Here is a 17,746-nt window from a genome sequence, read left to right as displayed (position 1 = left end):
TCCGTTGAAGAGGATGGGCAACCGTGCGCAGTGCGCGCGCTCATGTCCTTGCGGATGCGTGCCGGTGAAGGCTGGCGCGCAGGTAAGCGCTGGCGCAATGGTACTGGTTGGCGTGTGGGAAAAGCCAGCATTGCTGACTTCCCAGACGTACTACTCTCAGTAAATCGTTGACGCGCAGGTTTTTCCTGGCGCGTATGATGATGAGCAGCATGGCGCGCAGGAGTTTTATGTTGGGCGCTTGGGCAGGAGACTGATGGCGCGCAGGAGAGCGCTGGCACGCAGGAGAGCGCTGGCGCACAGGAGGTTGATGGCGCGCAGCTGGGTGCGGGCGCGTAGGAGAATATTGGCGCGTAAGCGTAGGGCGCACAGGCAAGCCCTGGTGCGCAGGAGAACGTGGGTGCATATGCACATGAGGGCGCGGATAGCGCGTGATAGAGCTATGCTCTTGTTGGAGCGTATGCGCGTGTTGGCGCATACACCCCTGATGCCCTGTGTTAGGGTTTAGTGATGGGGCCTGACGAGCTACTAAAGAGCATTTGTCAGGTTTCGTTGGCGCGTAGTGCGTATGTGGTTGGCACCCAATAGCGTGCATAGGTGGAGCCTTGTTAGGCCCATGTAGAAATGGTGACGGCAGGTCGGCAGGTCTGTCGGATGGAAGGTTGACGTGTCCTTTAAAAGGACAACCTTCCACCGAAGGAGATCGCGAACGATCTGCAGAAAGGTCCAGGACCAATGCAGGTGCAGTGACAGATGATTGGTCTAGAGGCTCCTTTGCGGTGGACTGCATTGAAGATGTTGAATCAAAGAGGCGCCTCCTCACCGCAGGTGAGGGTAGGCCTCTAAGGCGAAGAGGAAGGCGAGCCTTCCGACGAATGCGCCCTCTGGGGGCCGTTGGATCAGCAATCTGACCTTCTGCAGTCCTCTGAAGAGGAGTCTCTGTAAGTGAACTCCCCCGAGGGAGAGAAACACTAGCAGGAGACTGGCGATGGACTTAGTTTCTCCCTCGTAGGTTGAACAGGAACGGGAGAAACTAAGCCGTCAGCTACTGTAGAGTTTGGAGAGGCAGAGGTGATGGGTGATACTGCATTGGATACCTCTGACACCGCAATGTCGACAAGAGACAGAGGATCAACCTCTGACGGTGACGACGATTGCTTCTCAGCGGCACCCAATTGGATGTAGTTAAGCAAAACCTCCTTGGAGGGCGAACCCGTAAGCCCTAAGGAGGACCGAAGCTGAAATAAGGAGGTTAATGACATATCCTCCCCAGGGGCGAGAGGTGGAGCTGCTTCGCTAGGGGAAGCAACGTCATCTCTCGAGTCCCGAGGTTGGAAAACAATACATTGGTCTACGCTACCACTCGACAGTCTCTCGAAAGAGACCGACCGAGTGGGAGTTTCGGAGGAGGTTTAGGGAACGGAAGAAGAGGCCTTGGGTTTTTCTCCTTTCAAAAAAACCTTCAAAGGAGAAATATGACAAATTTGAAGATAATTTGTATTTTTCCTAACCATACAAACCTTAGCTATTTACATTGGGTTTACCTTTTAGCGTAGCTGAAATGGCAAGCCATTAGAATTTAACGAGGGTGTATTACCCCTGCGCTAGTTAGTGGGGGGTTAGGAGAGTGGTAGCTAACTACCCCCCCCCCCCCCACACACACACACACACACCGGTGAAGCTCACTTTCACTTAGAGGTAGGACTTGTCTTGGGGGACAGGGCTGGCGGGCAAATATGTGTAAATAGTTAAGGTTTGTATGGTTAGGAAAAATACAAATTATCTTCGAATTTGTCATTTGTTCCGTAACCGAAATACAAACCACGCTATTTACATTGGGTGACTTACCCCTTAGGAAGGGTGGAAAGTCCCCAGCCCTACTGGCTTTGGCTTTACCCGGGGACTCAGAATCCGAGTGAGTCGCACTCGAGAAAAGGAGTCCCTGCACCTCACAAGTTCCTTGCTCCGCAAGGAACCGTGTGGCCTACATAAGCTTGTGTGTGAAGAAAGAAGTGTGACCCGTCCTAGGCAGTTGACCTGGAGTTCCAGAAGGAACTCTGGGTTAGGACGTTCCCAATACCACCTCGTCAGGGTATGGGGGACGCGACAGTATTGACTCAATACTCGGAACACAAGGAAGCATGGTTTACCTGCAGAGGTTCGAGGTCAGCTATGCAGAGACCAGGATGCTGCTTCCCAGTAGAGGGGATGATGAAGAAAGAAGTAAGGGCCAGACATACTTCTTTCGTTCATGCAGACTAAAACCTGATAATAATGCCCTCAACCTTCTGCTACCTGTCCAAAAAGGAGCCTGAGGTTAGACCAGCTGTTGTGTAGCCACCACAGAGCGATAGAAAACGTATCGAAACTCCTGTGGGTCACGCCCTGCAGGAAGCGGGCTGCGAAGGTCATTAGACGCTTCCAGAGTAGTATTACTCGAAGGCGAGGGACGTTGCGATGTATCCGACATCGTGCTGTAGGGCGACGTGACGGGGGAGGGTCTGGAGTCAGGTCGAGATGAACGTCCTTGAGTCCGAGCTGAAGAGGTATACTGGTGACTCTCCCCCGTGTCCTTTTTGTGCTCCCAAACCGGCTGCAACTGAGGACAAACTGCAGCTGTTCCCAAAGCAAACCTCTCGATTCTTTTACTGGCAAGAAGGAGAAGGTTTTGGGACATCAGATACAGAATGGTGACTCGAAATCTTGAAGGAATTGGACCGAAGGGCCGGGACCCCAAGATTCTGAGTCTAGCCAACAACTCAGGAGCGAACCTGAATGTTGTCTTCCCCCATTCCTTAGAAAGGGCGGAGTCGTACGAGACCAAGAAGATTGCTTACACACTGGCCGCGGCCAGAGTGAGCAGGAGCCCCAAGACGGAATACGATCAGAGGCCTGACGTAAAGGGTCTTGAGAAGATCTCTTAAGGGACTAAAAAGTCCGAGCCATGCTCCAAGTTGGAGGTCTCACTCCGACTAGGGCAGGGAAGTTCGCAGCTTCGCATGAGCGAGGAAAGGTCCAGCGGGAAGGAAAAAGTTATTCCTTTAAGCCTGAAGGTCAGGGAAAGGCCGAGCGACAGGCTTCATTGCCGAGAGCGGAAAGGAGTTTCCTCCCGCCGAAAGGCAATAAGATCGTTATTGCTGGAGAAGAGGCCTCAAGGGAAGAGGTATATCTCCCACTACACCAACCACCGAAGACTCTCCACTTCGCCTGGAAGACCCCTGCGGATGACTATCGCAGATGACACGACCTCCGTCCCGCGACTGTAGCGGGTTGTTTCCTCTTGAGGAGGAGGCGTAGTGTCTCCAGGCATGAAGCCGAAGCGACGCCCCGGCTCGTGAAAGATGTTGCAGTGTGGTTGTTTGAGTAGCCTGTGCCGTGGGAGAAGCTCTCCCGGGAGTTCCGTCAGGGGAAGAAGAGGGTCCGGAAACCGTTCCGCGCATAGTCCCATTGGAGCTCTTAGGGCCATTGAAAGGTTGACAGACAACCTGGTCTTGTTGAGACCCTTTCTCAACAGACAACAAAGGAGGGAAGACGCAGGCGCCGATGTTGTCCCACCATCACCGGAATGCATCTTGCCAGAGTCTCGGGGTCTGAGACTGGGGGGAAGAACAGCGGAAGCTTGAGGTTCCAAGCTGTCGCGATCAGGTCCCTCAGACCTGGACTTGCTGGTTACTCAAGGCCAAAGACCCCCAGGTACACTCTCTCTACGAGGCTCTGCTCGGATAGTCGGAGAGAACATTCCTCTGCCCGGAATGAGAGAGCCGATGGTGGTATTGAGAGTATCTCAAATCATCTCGGTATCACTACTGCAAGATGCGAAGGTGTGAAAATGCGTCCCCTGCTGGTTAGAACACGCCAGAACCATGAAGTCGACGCGCACGGAGCGACTTGGCAGGAGCTGTAGGATCTGTAGATGGGCCAGACTACGGCCCCTAAGCCTGCCTGAATGATGGAGAGGTATCCTTCAGGTCCTGACCATAGGCCTGGACCGGAACATGCACCCCCCCCCTTTTCTTTGACGAGTCCGAGAACAGCATAAAAAATGTGGGGAAAGGACGAGAATATCCACTCCCATCAAGAGGTTCCATAGGTCAACACCATTGCAGGTCTAATCGTTCCGCTGGTCCCATAGGGGCCAAAAAGTCCGGTTAATCGTTGCTTTGAAACCACCGGAACTTGGGCCGCCCCACAGGGAACTTATCCTGGGGCGACCGTTCGGAACTTTAGACGGGTCAATGAGGAAAGGAGAACTAGGAAACGTTCCAAGGTAGGGCTGAAAGCTCTGCTTGACTGAGAACAGGTACTGCAACTCTCCTCAGCCTTGCCACAGTCAACTGAAGGGAAGGCTCGGAGGAGGTGGCAACAGAATCTGGCGTCCCCAGGCGGTCACCCATCCAAGTACAGACCAGAACCGACGTTGCTTAACCTGGCTGGACGGACGAGAAGCGGGGTTTCCAACGTGGTAAGGCCGTTGCCTCAATATCATGGCTAGATACTCCAGATGTTGAGGCAGAAGAAGAGAAGGCTCCTAGCCAAATACCATAAACCCCCACTCATGGTAAGCATGCGGAAGCCTGCCCGGCGCTGAAGAAGATCGAACCCGAGCCTACCGGAGTTGACCAGACCTCCAAAAGGCGAAGGAGGCGGAAGCCTGCACCTGAGCGGCCATGAGGAAAGCAGGGAGAGTTCTCTGGGGAAAAAAAAACTTGCGATGCCACGGCGGGATCGCCACACTGCATCTTAAGCAGAAATATCTGTAGTCTAGGCTGAATTCCACGAGCTTCCTGGAAGATGGATGGAATGGAAACTGAAAGTACCCGTCCTTCCGATCCAGGGCCTAAGGAGTCCTGTCGCCTCGTTACCAGTCTCATCGATTCTGCTGTTCCACGCTGGACGAAGTTTGTTCGACAAACTTGATCAGGGCTGAGAGGTCGACTACGGAACTCCCGTCTCAGATACTTCCTTACAAGAAAGGATCGACTGAAGAAGCCAGGGGTGAAGCCGTCGACGATCCTATGGAGGACCTTCTCCTAAGGCATGGATCATTCTGCCCAAACGGGCAAACTCTTGCCGACCCTATGGCATAGAGGTTCAGAGACACTGAATTCGCTGACAGAGACGGCAGGCGCGATATCCTTGGCTGATCACAGAGATCGTGCTGGAATGGGCATCGGGAAGCTGTCATCCGGATGAGTAACCTTAGGCATCCTCCCAGCGTGAAACCTGCAAGGGGGGGAGGCCAATCCTAGAGTTCGTGAACTCTGCCGCTCCCTCTAGGACTATGCCCCCCCAGGAGAGCCTCCCGTGCCATCTGTTCCTGACAGGAGAGAACTGCAATTGGACACCTTGTCTCAGTTGTCGTAGCCGGTCCGATAACTTAGGCCGACGTGGCTGAAAGAAGGAGGCGCTGGAGCCCTGCAGGGTCTGGAAGAAAGCGCCTTGGAGGAGTGAAAACGGAAGTCGACTTCCTCCGCACAGCCGCTGTCTATGTCTCTGTCCTTGGGCACAAAAAAAACTCTTCTCAAGGATGGAAAGGTGTCTGAGGTTGTCGACATCCACGGATGAGACACCCGAAAGGAAGCCCTCGGTCATTGCGTCCAGATGGTCCAACATCGAGCTTGCCCGCAAGTTCGATACTTGACGACGAAACGCCAAGGTGCTTGAGCCCGAGAGGAGGAAAGTACCCATGACCTTCCTGTAGCTTCCTTGAACAAAACCTCGGGTCGCAACCAAGGAGGGAAAGGACCTGGTAAGCCCCTTTCACGAGATGGAGAAGGGGAAGGGGTAAACCAGTCACCCCTTGGCCAATGGAGAAATCTCGAACAGAAAGCCCCCCGCCAAAAACCCTTCCAGGGAATGACGGAGAAGGGCTAACCCAGGTTCTGGAAAGAAGAATGTTGCTCAGACGGAACACCGTCCGTCCGCGCGACGGAACACCGTCCGTCCGAGCGACGAAACACCGTCCGTCCGCGCGACGGAACCCCGTCGGTTTTCACAACGGAACACCGTCCGTCCGCGCGACGGAATACCGTTGGTTCGCGCGCAGGCAAACATTGGAGAGCATGTGCGCGGTCGCGCATGAGCGTAGGCGTGCAGGCACATGGGCGTGCGGTCGCACGGGCACGTGGGCGTGCGGTCGCACGGGCACGTGGGCGTGCGGTCGCACGGGCACGTGGGCGTGTGGCCGCACAGGCACGTGGGCGTGTGGGTGAGCGCAGGCGGTCAGGAGACTGATGACGCGTAGGCGGGCGATGGCGCGTTGACGAGCGATGGCGCGTTCTGGCTAGCGATAGCCCGTAGGAGAGTGAAGGCGTGTTGGCAAGCGATGGCGCGTCGGCAAACGATGGCGCGTCGGCAAGCGACGGCGGGTTGGCGAGCGGTGGTGTGTTAACAAAACGCTAGCGCGCAAGAGAAGAATCGCGCGGGCGCGTAGGCGATTGCCAACGCGAGAGAGACTAGTGATGGTTAGCGCACATCGCGCTAACAGAAGGCGCGCAGGTGCATCAGGAAGGTGAGCGCTGAAGCAAGCTGTTAATCAGGCGATCCTAGACGGTCAGAAAAAACAGTTGGCGCCCAATGGTGCGTGGCAAAGAAGGGCGCGCAGATGTGCGCTGGCGATTGAAGAAAGCTGGCGCACAGAAGGACAGAAGTAAACGTGAGCGCTGGCGAGCAGGAGGAAGATCTACGGCAAAACTCAGCTACCGGAGATCGTGGTCCACAGCAGGCGAGCGCTAGATCGCTACTGATGGTGTTCAGGGGAACTGACACGCGTGGCATATCGATGGCGATCGTTGACGCGTAGGAGATCGCTGACGAGCAGGTGAACGTTGACGCGTCTAAGGTCGCTGGCGAGCTGGTGATCGCTGGCGAGCAGAAGGCAACGCGTGGAAGCCTGCGCGTAGAAGAAGAGTCCTTGACCCAGACCTGAACCGAAGTTCTAGATCGCGAGGGCGAACGTGGGCGCACTGGGCGCGTAACAGAAACCAACAGGAACAGCAGAGATGATCATCATGAGAGCGCTGACGAACAGGAGAGCGCTGACGAACAGGAGAGCGCTGGCGAACAGGAGAGCGCTAGTGTTCAGGAAAGCACTGATGAGCAGGAGAGCGCCTGTGCGCTAACACTGAGCAGGAGAGAACATAGCAGAAGGGTGCGCAGGGGAACCCTGACACGCAAGGGAAAAACCCCCGTGGGAGGCAACCCTTTGCCCCAAAGGGATCGTTGTCCGTCGCGAGACTGATGTCCGTCGGAAGACCGTTGTCTGTCCGCCGGGAGACTGATGTCCGTCGGAAGACCGTTGTCTGTCTGCCGGGAGACTGATGTCCGTCAGAAGACCGCTGTCCATCTGCACCAGGGGCGGAAGATCAAGAAAAAGGAGTTGTAGGCTGCATACGGAGATTCAAAAAGGCGCCTCTTAGCACCCTTATAGGGAGATGGGAGGCCCTTACAACAAGGCGGACGGTGAGCCTTACGGCGAAGGAGGCCAACAGCAACAACAGCAGAAGAATCCTCCGAAGAAGAGTCTCTATGAGTGTACTCTCTCGCGAACGAAAGAGAAACACTTCGTAGAAGAGACTGGTCAGCCAGTGACTTAAAAGGAGCAATCCTCCGAAGAGGGGCTCCTGCAGTTGCCCAGCCCCTTGAGCGAAACTGCAGGTGCGACTGCTCAGCAACAAGAGTAAAGTTACATGAAAAAAAGGCAAGAGAAGAACCCCCCAAAAGGGGAAAAACTCAAGCCTGGACAGGAAAAACTTCCCTCGGAAGGAAAGTTACCCACCCAAGGAGGCGAGCCTCCTGAGAGTTCTAAAATGAACTGGAGAGCTGTCAATCCTCACGGGAGTACTTCCAGTAGAAGGAGACACGCCCCTGACGAAAATCCAAAGGGGAGGCAGCAACAGCCGAATCCCCAGGCCTCAACAAGACAGCTCACACCGTTGCCATATTACAGAAACGAACTAGATCGGTAACTGTAAAAAAATAAAACAAAAATCATTAGTTAACATTCATTCCCCCGGGAAGGCTCCGAAGAGGAATCCCGAGGGAAAGGAAAACAAGAATTACACAACAGGCACATGCCCTCACAACCACTTACACTCACGGAAGGAGAGCTGTAACCAAAACAGAATTATAACAATTATAATTATGTACCTATGTAATTATGTAATTTAAAAATGAATGAACACTAAAGAAAGAACGAAAACCCCGAAAGGAATCGTTCTACAAAGCTGAAAAATTAACAAATACAATTAGATTCATAAACTAATTGAGACAAAACGTACGGCGTAGCAACCCCCCCACACGGGAAGGAAGCTACAAAGGCGTAGTAACATAGTAAAAGGGTGAACGACCTCAAGAGAGAGAGAGAGAAAGACCGCAGTCAAACTCGACCGCAACCCATAAAATTACACCGTGGTGGCCTAAACTGCCGAGGGCTCCACGGAGATATCGTACACTACCCACACATCTCTGAAAAGGAAACTTACTGATTTCTATACTCAAATACATATACAAACATGAAATAATTTTTACATATATATTGAGTAAAAGAAAAGTAAGTGATTAAGTAAAGACAAAACAAACAATGGCTGCCAAGCGAGGACAAAGACAGAGACGTCTGTCCCAGTCCGAGCCAAAAGTGAAAGTGAGTTTCACCGGTGTGTGAGGGGGGGAGGGGTAGCTAGCTACCACTCCCCCCCCCCCCGCTAACTAGCGCGGGGGTAATACACCCTTGTTAAATTCTAATGGCTCGCCATTTCAGCTACGCTAAAAGGTAAACCCAATGTAAATAGCGTGGTTTGTATTTCGGTTACGGAACAAATCCCATTTAGACTTCTTCTTCCGTCGTCGCGAAAACCTCTCCCACTGGGAGGTAGACCACTCCCTACCCTCATTACACCTGTTGTTGCTATCACATCATTGGCCCCTACAAGAAGGACAAAGGGCGTGAGGATCAGTCTCGATCGCCGACATAAATGTTCCACAGGGGCGGTCGCGATAACCAGGGCAGGTGCGCATGATCGCAGAGGCCAACTTCACATATACAGAACTAGAAAAAGAAAAGACAAAAGCATTAAATGGCTGCCAAATGACGGCGAGGATAAGAGCGGACACGTCCGACCACCATCCGAGCCGAGAGCAAAGTGAGCTCAAGCACAGGTGTGTGAGAGGGGGGGGGGGGGGGAGGGGGTAGCAAGCTACCCTCCCCTACCCCCCGCTAACTAGCAGTGTGGGTAGTAAACCCTCGTTAAAAATTAATGGCTCGTCATTTCAGCTACGCCAAAAGTAATACACCTATTAAATAGCGTGGTTTGTATTCCAGTTACGGAACAAACCAGGTTGGAGTCTTTCTGCTTCAAAGGGGATATTTTCGGACTGGCAGACTTAGGTAGTGCGCCATCTGAATGTTCTGAGGCATCATTGAATGGTTCTCCCTCTCCTGAGCTCACCCATTGGAGCCCAGTGAGGGTCAAGGTCGTTATCGTTTCGCCTAGCAGAGGAGTGTGCCCTCAGTGGAAAGCCACTATGCTCCAGTCTTAAGGAGAAGGGTTTGAACTCGTGGAAGACCTTCCCTTCAATTTCGATGCTATGTAGCTGATTGCCATTTCTTAGGCACAGTCTCAGCGTACATTCTTTCCCATGGGCGGATGTTAAAAGTCCATGAGAAGGGAGGTACATACTTTCTTTCCTCTCTGGTTCCTTCGGCCTTGCGCCTCCAGAAGGAGCGGGAACTTGAACTTCCACTACTGGGGGCGGCCCGATCCTTACCATCCACATCAATAGGTGAAAGCCTATAATTGTCCATGAAGGAGACCTCCCTGGGAGGCCTCTGCTAGTCCTAAAGTGCAACAAATCCCTCAGAGAAGTAGGGGGTGCCTGCTGAATCCATTTCCTCTTCTGCGGCTTGATGAGAATAATGCCTAGCCTTTCTCACTCAGGATCTCAACCGGTGGAAGCCTTTGTACTCTGGTATTGCTGGTATCTAGAGGACTTCTGAGGGGTAAGAGGGCAAGGTACAGCCTGAGAGGGTGCTTGCTTAGAGGACCACTCAGGCGAAGGTCCCGATACCTGATGCTGTCGAAGGGAGGCCCTCCGGCTAGCAAGAGGGCTGCCCTACTGCAGCTAGCGAAGGGTGACACTCCCGTGGACAGGAAGGTTCCCCAACACCTGGAGGAGGCCCTCCGGGCAGTTCCCTCTGGAAGGTCGGTATCATGCGTTGCCAAGAGAACATAGCCAAAGCTAGTTCCTGGGTTCAAAACAAAGGGATCTCCCAACAAGTAACCCCAGGGGATGCTCACCTGCACCTGCTTGTGTTGGTACGCCTAAATAGGCCGAACATAAGGTGGGCAAGCAAAGGCCCAGGTCGCTACATCCACAGACACGAGAGGCTCCTTCGGTACAAGACATCAGGAGTCTTGAAGGAGCGGATCAAAATCAACCCCTGGGGAGACATCTACGCACTTCCACAGTGTCCCCAGATGCAGGGCTTCGAGATGTCATTTCTTGCACGGAGAACCTGTGAGCACCAATGAAAGCCAAAGCCTTACGGCCCAATGATGGACGTTGGCGATGCTTTTCTAGGGGAAGCAACAGAGACTTCGGAAACAAAAGGTTGTCCCGGGGTTAAAGGGTCACCACTCTTACTCGACCGACCTCCAAAGAAGCCCAAACGAGCATAATCAGAATGGCAGAAAGGAGCCGATGGACCCTGAAAGAGAAAAATCCCTCTGCCTTCTGCCGAATAATGTATCGCTGCATCTAGGAAGGCGGCCATTCCCTACACTAAGCGCAAGGAGATGCCTGTGAGCAGGCATGGTTCCTGCACACAGAATAAAGGGTGTGAGGATCACTCTCCACCGCTGACATAAAGGTGACGCAACGGCGTCCTTCTACGCCAGGACAAATCTGCATGATCGATTCTCATATCAAGAACACCTGAAGGAGAGAAAGGAAAGCTTTTCAGTTTTAGGACAATTGTTTATTGTCTAGTATGCAGGAGAAAACAACATCTGTTCTCTTCTAAGCCAAAATGAAAAGAGATGTATTGTTACTAATGCGAGTGTGAGCAGGGCGGTAAGTCCACCAATGCTTTCCCCCTAACTAGGGTTAGGTAGCTACACCTCACTTGAAAGTCTTACAGTTGGGTTCAACTGTCGCCAAAATATATCTTCACTGTAAATAGCAAAAGGGCTTGTATATAGTGCCGGAACAAACAAAAACCGACGTGATACACTAAGTGAGTCTACCCACCGCTAACCCCCCTAACCAGCGGCAGGTTGTAATACCTCACATAAAAGTTTATGACTAGTTTTCCCACAAGCAGGACAAATATATTCATAGTATAGAGCGAAAGAATGGGTTTGTATTCGTATCAGAACAAGCTAAATTATATCAAAGTATAATGCATAAAAGGATTTTGCATTAATTCACTTTACAAGTACAGTATTCTTACCTCTAAACCATAAAACTGTACTGTAACAGGTTTATTTTAAGAGGAGCAATACAAAAGTCTATGCTAAAGTTCATAAGGTTTTAATTATAAAACTTCATACTGGAATTAACTAATTTTTAATTCACAAGAACTCATTTGCCAAACATACCTGGTATTTAGGAATGTAACGTGAGCCTTTAACCTGTTTTTTTCTTATAAAAAATAATAGATCATCGGCATCTGTTGAGCGATCAGTTTGAAAGAGGAAATGGCGAACAAAAAGATCTGTCCAGTAAGTGGTCCCTTGTACCATAACAAAGCCAGTATCTGTAATAAAGTGCTGGAGAAATAAATTCTATTCCTTCATAGTAAAAGTTGTAAAACAATAAAATAAACTATCAATTTATAAACAAAGTATAATACAGTATAGCCCTGTAGTGTATAAGTAATGAATTAAGTAGTAAATTGGCTAAGGCGCTAAGTCCAAGTTGAAAGAATGTACTATAAAATGAAAGAAATTGGACCCTTCTCTGACTGGCCACACACTCCCGTTGAATTCTGTACTATACATACCATACAGTAATTTCCCTTTACCAAGACTTGCGCTGGAAAGTCTATCATATTTTTCACACTTTCTATCTTTCCTACAACAATAAAAATCTCACAGATTTTAAAAGTCATTTCCAGTGGCAGCTTGTAGCTAAAATTAGAGGGGTGCAGCTCCAGAAAATTTGCAGCCTTTCTTTTACTGATGTGCAAAAGGAAACAAACAGGTACTGTCTAAGAAACTTTATTCAGAAACTTGATAGAATCCTAAAAAGAAATAATCAAACATTTTTAACTTACAATAAACTAAATTGTTAATGTTCAAGCTTGATCCATTCATTCAAAAATGCATTCTATTCTTTTTGTTTTACTTTGAGCAAAAAGATCAATAATTTTCTCCTTGATCTCTGGATGACAACTAAGACATTTTTCTCCATTGAAAGCACTGAAGTTTACACATACATATTAGAAAAGTTTCTATTTTTTTCAAGTGATGAAAAGCAGCATTCAGGCTTTGATGGAGTCATGGGTATTGTCAAGAGAACTGAAAACAATTGTAAAATAACTGAAAAAAACATAATCAAATAGAATAGCTGGAGGTACACTTTACCAAGTTCAAGAATATGGTACAAGGTTTACTAGCACAACACATGTGGAGTAAAATAAAAACAAATACCTTCCACCAACATACACCGAGAACGCCCAAGCACCTAGATTGATTGAGTCTTGCTGCGTTAAACAATGTGAAGTTACAACACACACCACCCAAGGTCGCCAACACAGACCTAGAACATCTGCCACCTGGATCCCAAAGGAACTGTCACCAAGCGAAATCTGGCGACAACTGGCAGCGATTTGCTTGACAACAAAAACGCCCGGTCAGTTTGCTGGTATGGTGCTAGGCAACATTGTGGAGTATAGATGACTCGGCCCAATTTCCCTACACCACACAATAGCATTACTCATTGTCGCTTGTCTCATGTGATTGTCTGACAATGAGAAGCAAGGGCCCAAGAGTAATTAGAGAGTCTAAAGGTAACAACCTACTGACCTCTGGCTCTGAAAGGGTAACAAAAATTAAGTTTAAACCAAACTTAACTATCTTGTCACCCAATCACATCATACTAGGATCCAGTGACCCAAACCACAAGAATGACATCCTAAACCAACTAGGAAATGCAAAATAACAAATCTCATATAGGGAAGAAAAATTAGTCTCCTGTCTGATGACCAGTACTGCCGAGCCAGCTGACCCAAGAACAAAGTCGCCAAGAGAAAAATCCTAATCAACAAGGGGTCAAAATGAAATGACTGCTAAGGCCAGAAATGTAATGATCGTCCTAATCAGGAAGTTGAATCAGAAAAACTTCAGGGATTGTACAAGCAGTGAAGATTTCTGTTGACAAAAGACTTTTACGTTAATATGACCGATCTTTCTGGCATTGTTACTGGACCTAAAACTATACTATTTATATTAGTTACTTCTCTGAAAAGAGACTAATAGACCAGATACAAGATTAACTGCTTAACTGTACGCCACTTAACATTTTAACAGGGAGAAACACTCACCATATTTCTGATTTACATAAAGTTCTCTGAACATAAACGAAAAAATACACTTGATTCCGTCGGGAATTGAACCTATGAGGGACATACATATTGAGATGTGTCAAACACGCTACCACTGAGCCACAAATCATCTTTACTACATTTATTTAGTTTAAGGACTGCTTTCATGGTCCTATCACATCATTATTTCTAATACATAGGACCAAATGTTAACTTATTAGGGGGCAGAGAAGGAGAGAAGCAGCAGCAGGTGTAACAGCTGTAAGCGGCTTTACTTTGCCCCGCCACATGGAATTGGTAGCAGAGAGTGGTTAGTGGCAGGTAGAAGGATATTAAAGAGAATAAAGAAGAAAGAAGGCAAAGAAAAGATGATCAATAACAGGGACTGCGGTCTGGCCCGAGAGCCGGTCTTCGGAGGAGACAAGAGTTATGATTACTGGAAACAAGAGTTTAGGGCATGACAGCATGTCACCAATGTTGAGATGAAGAAACAAGCTGTGAGACTTGCCCTATCATTCCCAGAAGGAAGCGAGGTGAGAGGAAAGGTTTTTCAAGAAGTGGACATTGAGCAGCTGGCAAACAATGAGAGGGTGCAAGTTTTGCTTCAACACTTGGACAAGTGGTACAAAAAGGATAAGATGTCAGCCGCATATGATGTGTGGACCAGATTCGACACATGCAAGAAGGGCTAGGAAGACACTATAGAGAAGTACATCCTGGAGTTTGCGAAGAGAAGTGCTGTTTTGGAGATGTGCAAAGTGATAATACCAAAGTGTATTTTAGCTTTCCAGTTATTGGACAATGCTGGCTAGAGGTGAAAGACAAACAAGTAGTTTTGACAGCAATGTCTTCCAGTGAGCCAGATAAGATGTTTGACTTCATCCAACAAGCACTCAAGAAAATTTTTTGTGAGTCAGGAAATGTTGTCTTTGGAGGGAGTGCAAGGCAATAGTGCCACTGTGACACCTGCAGCAGTGGTGAAGTGTGAGCTAGTGTTTAGCACAGAGGAGGCAAATGTTGGTTCACGGTCAAGAGGACGTGGAGGATTCAGAGGAGACAGAGGAAGAGGAAATGTGGTAAATAGTGAGGAAAATGGACAGAGAAACTATAATGATAGATTTAGCAATGTACGAAAATATTTTATATGTTGATCACAATACCATCTGACTCCTGCATGTACAAGGAAAGTCTATGTTAACAGTGCGAGTGAAGATCCACCTAAAGAGGCAGAATCATATCCTATAGTGCAGAAAGATGTGATGTCTGTATTGATGAGGGAATATGATAAATTCGCTGATAATTTGTATTTTTCCTAACCATACAAACTTTAGCTATTTAATAGGGGTATTATTTTTGGCGTAGCTGAAATGACGAGCCATTAAGTTTTAGCGAGGGTTAACTACCCATACCGCTAGTTAGCGGGGGTAGGGGAGAATAGCTTGCTACCGCTCCCCCTCACACACCTGTGATTGAGCTCACTTTGCTTGGAGGTAGGACTTCAAGGGGGATAGGGCTGGCGGGTAAGTTTGCTTAAATAGCTAAGGTTTGTATAGTAAGGAAAAATACAAATTATCTACGAATTTTCCATTTGTTCCGTAACTGGAATAAAAACCATGCTATTTAATAGGGGTGACTCACCCATTAGGTAGGGTGGACGTCCCAGCCAATCTAGCTTTTGGCTTTTACCCTGCACCTCGCTAAAACCTTGTTACGCAAGGTTTGTGGCATACGCAAGCTGTGTGTTGAGGTACGTAGAAGTGTGGCTGACCTGGTAAAGTTATTCTGAGTTCTTTTGAAGGAAAAAATGTGCAACTAGGACTTTTCCAATACCACCTCATCACGGTACACAAGGGAGCATGGTTTACCTGCAGTGGTTTGAGTTCAGCTGTGCAGAGAACCCAGGATGCTGCTTTCCCCAAGACAGGGGAGAATGAAGGAAAGAATAAGAGCCAGTCAAACCTTTTCATTCACGCAAACTAAAACCGGGTAACAATGCCCTCAACCTTCTGCTACTTGTCCAATAAGGAGCTTGAGGTTTTAAACCAGCTGTTGTGTAGCCACCACAAGACCGATAGAGAACGTATTGAGTCTCCTGTGGGTCACGTCTTGCAGGTAGTGGGATGTGAACATGGTCTGACGCTTCCACACCCCCGCTTGAAGAACCTGCATCACTGAGAAGTTTCTCTTGAATGCCAAGGAGGTAGCTACGCCCCTGACATCATGAGCTCTGGAGCAACGTGAAGGAGGGTCTGGATTCAGTGCACGGTCTATGACCTTGTGAATCCACGCTGAGATGGTGTTCTTGGTGACCCTCCTCTTGGTCCTTCCTGTGCCGACGAATGATGCAGGCACATGAGGACGGGCTGCAGCTGTTCTCTTAAGATAAAGCCTCAAACTCCTCACTGGGCATAGTAAGAGATGGTCTGGGTCATCTGTTACAGTACGGACTAGAAATCCGGAAGGAATCGAATCGTGGATCCGCTACTCCCGGGTTCTGAGTCTTAGCAATAAACTCAGGGACTAAGCTGAACGTTACCTCTCCCCATCCCCTTGAATGGACGATGTCGTATGAGAGACCATGAAGTTCACTGAGTCGCTTGGCCGAAGCCAAAGCTAGCAGGAACACCGTCTTCCAAGTCAGGTGGCAATCGGTTGCCTGGCGTAATGGTTCATAGGGAGGTTTCTTAAGAGACCTGAGAACTCAAACCACGTTCCATGGGGGAGGTCTCACTTTTAACTTGGGCCAGGTAAGTTTATAACTCTGTATGAGTAAAGAAAGTTCTAGCAATGAAGAAATGTCCATTCCTTTCAGTCTGAAGGCGAGGCTTAAGGCTGAGCAATAGCCTTTCACTGCCAAGACTGATAGGTGCATTTCTTCACACAAATACACGAGGAACTCCGCTATTGCTGGAATAGTGGGATCGAGTGGAGAGATACCCCTTCCACGACACCAATCACAGAAGACTTTCTACTTTGCCTGGTAGACTGCTGCTGATGACTTACGCAGGTATCCAGACATCCTGATCGCAACTTGTTGCAAAAATCCTCTCTCAGAGAGGAGATGCTGGATAGTCTCTGGGCGCGAAGTCGTAGCGAAGCTACGGCTTTGTGGAATATGTTGGCATGTGGTTGTTTGAGTAGATTGTGTCGTGGAGGGAGTTCTCTTGGGGGCTCCGTTAGGAGCTGCAGAAGGTCCCAAAACCATTCTGTCATGCCATAGCGGAGCTATGAGGGTCATTGAAAGATTGACCGATGTTCTGGTCTTGTTGAGTACCCTCTCATCAGACAGAACAGGGGAAAGGCATAAATGTCGATGTTGTCCCACCGTTGTTATAAAGCATATTTCCAGAGAGCCTTGGGGTCTGGGACTGGGGAACAATACAGCGGGAGCCTGAAGTTCAGGCCCGTTGCAAAGAGGTCCACAGTTGGAGAACCCCGCAAAGTCAGGACTTTGTTGGCTACTAGATGATCCAATGACCACTTGGTACTCACTATCTGAGATGCTCTGCTCAGGTTGTCGGCGAGCACATTCCTTTTGCCCGGAATGAAGCGTGCCGATAGTGGTATCGAGTGGATTTCGGCCCATCTCAGTATCTCTACTGCTAGATGGGATAGCTGCTGCGAAAAGGTACCTCCTTGCTTGTTGATGTAGGCCACTACTGTGGTGTTGTCATCACCACCATTGAGTGGCCTGCCAGGAACTGTTGGAACTGTTGAAGGGCCAGAAAGATGGCCTTCATCTCAGGAGATTTATGTGGAGGTACTTTTCTGACTCTGAGCAGAGACCTGAGGTCGTGTGGTGCAGCGCGTGGGCCCCCCACCCTTTTTTTGAAGCGTCTGAGAACAGCATCAAATCCGGGGGGAGGACGAGAAGGTCCGCTCCCTTTCATAGATTCTCGTCTGTCACCCACCACTGGAGGTCTGTCAGTTCTGCTGATCCCATGGGGGATCAGGATGTCCGGGGAGTCGTGAGCTTGATTCCACCGGGACTTGAGTTGGCATTGCAGGGATCTCATCCTGAGGTGACCATTGGGAACTAGACAGGCCAGCGATGAAAGGTGACTGAGGAGACGTAACTACGTTTGGGCTGGAAGTTCTTCTCGTCTGAGAAAAGGTCTTGCGACCTTTCTCAGCCTTGTTATCCTGTCGTCTGAAGGGAAGGCTTTGTGGAGATTAGTGTCTATGATCTTGCCTAGGTATACCAGT

The 17,746-nt window shown here is 49.3% G+C and overlaps 1 protein-coding gene and 1 pseudogene across 1 annotated transcript in view; both read right to left on the bottom strand.

The window, feature by feature from the left end:
* Positions 1 to 17,746, bottom strand: part of LOC137637029 (uncharacterized) — a 318,070-nt gene that overhangs the window by 260,514 nt on the left and 39,810 nt on the right. Inside the window, exon 2 of the mRNA XM_068369339.1 lies at positions 11,595 to 11,752. Coding sequence (XP_068225440.1) covers positions 11,595 to 11,752 — 158 coding nt within the window. The remainder of the gene's footprint in view (positions 1 to 11,594; positions 11,753 to 17,746) is intronic.
* On the bottom strand, positions 4,355 to 4,473 carry LOC137637034 (5S ribosomal RNA; annotated as a pseudogene).

The sequence above is a fragment of the Palaemon carinicauda genome, unplaced genomic scaffold, assembly GCF_036898095.1.
Source record: "Palaemon carinicauda isolate YSFRI2023 unplaced genomic scaffold, ASM3689809v2 scaffold5, whole genome shotgun sequence".
Classification (NCBI taxonomy): domain Eukaryota; kingdom Metazoa; phylum Arthropoda; class Malacostraca; order Decapoda; family Palaemonidae; genus Palaemon; species Palaemon carinicauda.
The sequence above is the reverse complement of the archived record's forward strand: the minus strand, read 5'-3'. Positions and strand labels throughout refer to the sequence as shown.